At 39.0% G+C, this 6,637-nt stretch overlaps 1 protein-coding gene across 4 annotated transcripts in view; it reads right to left on the bottom strand.

Annotated features, from left to right (window-relative positions):
• Positions 1 to 788: 788 nt before the first annotated feature.
• The window catches only part of KCTD5 (potassium channel tetramerization domain containing 5), a 531,705-nt gene continuing 525,856 nt past the window's right edge, over positions 789 to 6,637 (bottom strand). For 2 of the 4 annotated variants that reach the window (XM_069647192.1, XM_069647194.1), the window contains one exon: positions 4,054 to 4,288. Coding sequence is in view for 2 of the 4 variants with exons in the window: in XM_069647195.1 (XP_069503296.1) it covers positions 4,259 to 4,288 (30 nt within the window). In the remaining 2 variants the exon portion in view is untranslated. Of the gene's footprint in view, positions 4,289 to 6,637 lie in introns of all 4 variants that reach the window. The other 2 variants (XM_069647195.1, XM_069647193.1) reach the window with 2 other exon arrangements.

Raw genomic sequence — 6,637 nt, 5'->3', positions numbered from 1 at the left:
GTCTAAAATCAGAATGGTACTGGATATGTGCCTTTGCAAGACAATTTGAGGAACTTTTTAATATAAAGCCCCGAACATAACCCATAAAACAGATGACCCACTTCCTGTACCCTCCCACCTCCACAAAAATGTAGCCTACCTAGTTTCCAACATTAGGGAGAGCTGTGCTACACACAACAAGTAAAAGCAGCTAAGGAAAACATATGCAGGTTTAAGCTTTTATTTCAGTCGGATTCCAATTAGAAGAATCGTTGGCAGTCGCAATTCCTTTACAACTGAGAAATGTGAATCTGTTATTACTGTGTTGTACATTTATTGTACAGAAGTGAATGACAGCTCAGACTTTAGCAGAACCTCTGCTAGAGATTATTAAAACTGAACATGCAATGCCATTAACATGCAACTGTATTTTGATAACGCCAAGGAAATGGGACAGCATGCTCAACCGCAAGATTTGTACATGTCCTGTTTCGCTGTAGCTTTATTTCCCTGTACAAACTAGTCCAAAAGAATAAACCCATTAAATTGATCTTTCACAGGATCTCCACTTTAAATCGATTCAAAAGAAAAGTAACTGTAAACCATCTTTCATTTGCACCATACACTTAACCAAATGGCAGTTGTAAAGCACACTGCTATAGAAATACAATCATTAAGTCACTCTGCATTAAAGCAGGGTCCTGTAGAAAGATTACATATTCACAATGGCTTTAAATGTATACTCTGCCTACACCCACCCCCCTGAAGGGTGGCCAAGCCTGAAAAAGCTAACTAGCAAAAAAATACAATTTGTTTTTTGTGACATTTATTGCCGAAAGCCACCCTTTAATCGCTATCCAAACCAGTTGACAAATCCATGCTTATAATTTACTTATTACTTTCATTGTTTCACACAGGTGCAAGAGTAGTGATCATTTTCTGAAAAGTTACAATTATTGTTAAACTGCAGTTAAAGTATGCATACAAGTATAATTGCATTCAATGTAAGCATTCAGAGGAGCATGCTAGAAAGGTTTCAACGGGTACAGCTTTGATTTAGAGAAACAAATTCAAACCCATTGGCAATTGACCAATTACTTGGAAGTACAAAATGTCCACATTAAATTTCAAAAACAAAAAAAAAGGTTGAACTGATCAGCAAGTTCTAATCTTCGCCTGGGCAGAACTTCCCCCTCACAAAAATATGCCAGAAAACTGCAGAAAATTGTTAACCAAAATGCCTACATGGAAATTCCATAGCTTGGGAAATCTTTTAAAACCAATGTAGCCACATGTATAAACTTCCTACAATAGCTGATGCCTCAAGTTAAACTTTATGTCTGTTAAATTAACGGATTCACTGGCTGTGCTAACCTATAACCCATTTACATGTGGAAGAGTATAGGCCACAAATGGGCATGTGATAGTAGCTGTCAGCAAGGAAAAACCATACGAAACTAGAAATTGGTGGATTCCGAGCATGTGTCAAGAGTGTCAAACATTAAAACTGGTTTCAGACCAGTAGTGTCATTATCTCCAGGAAAATGATTAATGACATACTGATTAATTGTACACACCAAAACCAGTTGATTGACTCCAACAGCTGTCATTTCACTAAAACTCTACATTTGGCGACAATGTGAATGTCAAATTTAAAAAAGGCAGATTTGGTAACGAAGATAATTGAGTGTTCTGCACATTACCCTCCCATCAAGCCATTTGTGTCATTATGTGCCTTTTTTTATCCCTTGAACCAGCATTTCTTAATAGCCTTAATTGCTTGACAGGGACGTCAACATGAGTTTAATCTAGAGCCATCTTCAAATACATGAAGCAGTTTTGTAAGTTTCCAACTCCTTCCACTTTACAACATATGAAACAAATGCATCAGTTATCTTGGAAGATAACTACAATTGGGGACATATGTAGAGTGTGAGGGGGGAGTCAAATCCCTTGGCTCGAGTACAATTTGGCCAAAACTAAACCTGTGCTGTAAAGTCACCACATTCTAACCTCACAGGGCTTTACTACTAGACCACCACTTTAAATTATACAAGCTCATCAAATTCGGTATTTATAATTTAACAATTGGACCACAAATATATTGGGTGTATTCCTACCCATAAACAGCCCTTTACAAAAGATTTTTAAAACCCTCTACTTCGCAACACATTATCATGTATGTAAACAAAGATTAAATATCACCCAATGTGCCACGAGCAGCAATATACAGTTTGAAATAACACTGAAGACAACATGATCAAGTTGAAGGATTTAGAATCCCATGGTCCGATCCAGCTTTGACATGTGTACATTTCTTCATCAGGTTACACATGCGCAGTGCACCTAGACCCATGCACACCCTTGAAGCATCGGGGCTCCAATGATTGGGACCAGATTTTTGTCAGAAGAGGAATGTCTAAAAGTACTTAAGATGACTATACCACATATAACACGATTTAAACTCAACTCTGGTTAACAAAAGACCAAGAAAAAGTGAAAACCTGTGGATATTTCTAGCTGAAAAAATATGGATGCCTACGAAAGTATAAAAGATTGCTACAAACATTTCTTTTAAGAATAATTACATTTTAGTAAATTCAAAAGTTTACATTTAAAATAAAAAAGCAAACATGCTCCTAATTCTAAATTAGCTCAAAACCCTATCAATACAAACCACTGCGAATTGACCAATTAATTTATGTTTTGGTTATGCCTCAGCACCAAACCAAGAGTACAAATTGAGACATACACCTGCTTAATATATATGGTCTCTTCGATTCTGTTTCAGAACAATGCCTAATGTCAACCCTTTTGGAGAACTTGCATTAGTTCCAGAATTGGTTAACATTTTACAGTCTTATGGTGCATATAAAACTTAGATTTCTATGTAACAGTGCAAAGAGATCTGAATATTTCGCTTTACTGGAAACAACTTTTGCAAGAAATGGCTTCCTTCGTCCGTTAGCACTGCACAAACACTGGCACTTCATGGTCAGTTCACTGTGCTAAATCCAGTCATGCTCAAGCGTTCTTTAGTACTAAAAACAATCTGCTTCAGAGGCAGTAGTTAATGTAAAAATAAAAATCCAAAACATGCCAACGTTTTTATTTCAAAAGACTACTTCTAATGCAGACCTTAAAAATAACGCAAGTCATTGATTTCTTCCATTTACCTTTTAAACAGTTTCTAGAGTTGACACCTGGAAGAACTGGAGTCCTTGTTTTAAATTAGATTTAAAGTGATGTACTCTACGTATTCAAATGCTATCAAATGGGTTTTAAACTCACTAAAACTAGGCATTTTATTCCAAGTAGAGAATCACCAAACCCTCTTTATTTAGTACAGGGCTACTGTTATGGCAAACATGAAACAATACTCTTCTGGTCAAGCATCGCTAAAATTGTCATTTAACTACTCTCCAGAAGTCAAAGTCCTTAGTATCGCAACACTATTAGGCATTACTAAAAAGTATTAACTGCAACATTTGGCTAGGTAAGGTTTTCAAAATAATGTTTCGTTACAGGGAACAATTTGGAGAATTTGTTGCAAACACTGCAGGGCTAAGACTGAGCAAAACCCCTAAGGGGAAGCATTTATTTTACAAGAAAACATGAGCCATGAAGAGCAAATTCGATGTACGAGTGTACTGTAGTATTCTTTTCATATGTATGACAGCCATCCCCATTTATTTTACCAGTTGGTCCAAGATGAGCAAAGCTCTGCATAGATGGCTTCAATTTCTTGGTGCACAAGAGGGTTGTGGGCAAGGTGAGAGGGTGAACTGTTGCAGATTTGATTTCCTTTAGAGTAGCAGTTTACTGGATTAGGATAAAATAGAAGTATGTGCACTGCAGTGCATGCATGACCAAAGATGTGCAACCCATCACTCCAATAAACATGTAATTACAAGTGCTACCCATAATCATCAATATAAAGACCATACTAAACAGATTGATATTGGGAAGAGTCAATACAAGGTCTGCAAAGGAAAAGTATGTAATTTTAACTTTCAACAGCAATTATATTTCTCTGCTTCATGGTACAGCAAAACCACACACTGTACCAAAATCTTCATTGCATACATTTTTATTTAGTGGCATAAGGTGTTTCTAATCGGGGAAACATCCGGCCACACCAGCTTCCAAGAAAATGTTCCCACCAAGGTCAATAGAAAGTTGTCTTTTCTGTAGTCAAGGCGTTAAACGTGGCATTTGCATCTGGTCATTGTTACGTTGAAATAAAATAGTAAAAACTCAGCAGCATTCAATACTGAATTCACATCCTTGAACCTCGCTCTTGCAAAATCTGAAAGGCAAAGAAAAATAAGGTTATAATCTTTTCCCCCAAACCACTTAATCTCAGTCTTCTCTGCCACTATGTGCAGTGGCAAACAATGTAAATACCATTTTAAGGAATATGAAACCTTTATTACAAGTATTGGTCCATATAACTTTTGTAATGGCAAGACATAGCTCCAGATAGAAACAGCCAAAAAATGGTGACCTACTTGCAACTGTGCATGACATTTTTTAACTTGTCTGAGAGGTAGGGAGAAAATCTTTATTAGCCAAACGATTATGAAATATGGTTCACAGAGAAACAAAATGTTTGTCTTCACTATTCTTAGAGGCATAGAACATTAAAACACGAATTAGTAAAGGGATGTTTTTTAAAAACAAACCAATTTTTTCCTTTGCTCATTTGTGAGTTTGAAAAGTCACGTGCACTTTAGAATTTCTATTCCCACCAAGGACAAAGTAACGTACAACATTGTCGTTGCTAGCATTTCTACCATACATTTGACACTTGCGTTCATTTGGACGTTTGCAGAAGGGATAGATAAGAACACTGTCAGGGTATATTAACATTCTTCTTCAGGTGGTGCCGAGGCTGAGGGCAACAGAGGCCATCGGCCGTCCCTTGACACATTACTGTATTAACAGTTGAATTGTTCATCAAGAATGAATCAAATAAAAACAACAAAAGAAATAAGTAACCTTGTGGACTCTACCTACCTACTCAGCTGAGTGGGGACAATAACCTACTGCAATTACAGCACATGCGCCACTTGAGTAGAAACTAATACCAAACTACCAGGAGATACACATAAGACACCACGAGCACGGGCCTCCAGTTTCTACCTACCGGCTAATAGTGCATTCAAGATCTGAAACAAGAACGGGCGCGGCAACCCACAGTTCCTAGTGCTCAAAAACCTCCCAATTGATCCCATAATTACTGAGGTTCCCATTTTCTGATGCCCACTCAGCAAATACAGTCCCCAGACACTACCTTCCACAGGAAATCTCAGACTGTAGCTGTACACATCTCCCCAGGCACCATCATCTTCTACCACATGTTAATCATTTAACCAAACCCCACTGATTTAGGGGTAAGGGGATTTGAAGGGTGTACCACTTTAGTGTAGGCTTTGGGAGAATTCCTTGCAAACCTGTCTTTCATGCCTGCCCTTTAGACAACATTTGAAATGGGAGTTATTTTACCCCGCCCCCTCGTTCACTGGGGCGGACACCATGTGCTTGCTCCCTCTGCAAGGAGTGTTACTCACATGCACCTCGCCGCCCTCTCTTCCCCAAGCCCCCTCCTGACGATCCTTGTGTAGTGCCTCAGGAACAAACTCCCAAGTCTGGCCAGTATGGCATCTCTGCATGCAAAAGTGAAATTGCACTTGGGTAAACACTGAACCAGGCACTTCCCATTAAGACACTGGGATTCTCTCAACCGGAATGTAGTCATTCAATGTCTGGGAATTTGGATGCTGTGGTTCAATATTAGAGGTAATTGGAGGCTGGAAGATTGCTCTATAGCAAAGTCCTAGAGCAGTCCTCTCAGTTCAGTATGCCGACAGTGATAGTTTAATCAGTTCAGCGGGGAAGGCACACGCAAAGCAACAACTGGAAATGGTAATTGACAAAAGTTGTGGTGTCACCAGGATCACTTAGAATCTTTTCTACCCTGATCTTGCATAGGATCCTCTAGGGGATGTACAGGAAATAAAGATTAGGTAGAAGGACCATTGAAACATCATGACACCCATCAATACACCAGCAGATTGCAGTTTTGAGAGTGTTAACAGTAGAACATGAGGTGCCCCTTTACTGGCAAATATTTGAACGATTAGAAACTAGGTGTATTCCTGATAGGGAGGGGGAACAGTCCACCTAAAAGTACTTTCCTCAGGGATGCAAGTCACTGGTAGACTTTAGGGGACTCCAAAAGAAAACTGAAGGGAGAACTCGGCCAGTGATTTGGAAATGAATCAACCTCCACCTCTAAGCAATGGAGTGCTTTTGATGTCAAATTGTCGTTCCTGATCAGGAATGGATGGGACCATACACAAAAAAACAACAAGACCATCAGTAGAAAATCTGCTTGTTCCCTACAGTTTGATTAAATGTAGGCCAAAGTGCACCATCTCTTACTGAACCATACGCCAGAGACAGACCGCAAGGTCATGAAAATAAAGTTAGGCTCACAAGCTACCCTGAAGCTTCTGGGCTCGACAGGAAACCGTTGTTTCAAATGGATTGTCAAACTTAACCTATAAACAAGCTTTGGAATGCAAGTTAGCCAAGACGTCTGGTGATCTTCCAACGATGGAGAGCCTGCTGGTCAGTAGCTGCATTGATGGTT

This window comes from Ambystoma mexicanum, chromosome 2q (assembly GCF_040938575.1).
Source record: "Ambystoma mexicanum isolate Mex_15411 chromosome 2q, UKY_AmexF1_1, whole genome shotgun sequence".
NCBI classification, from domain to species: Eukaryota; Metazoa; Chordata; class Amphibia; order Caudata; family Ambystomatidae; genus Ambystoma; species Ambystoma mexicanum.
Note: the sequence above shows the minus strand (reverse complement) of the source record. Positions and strands in the feature narration are given on the sequence as shown.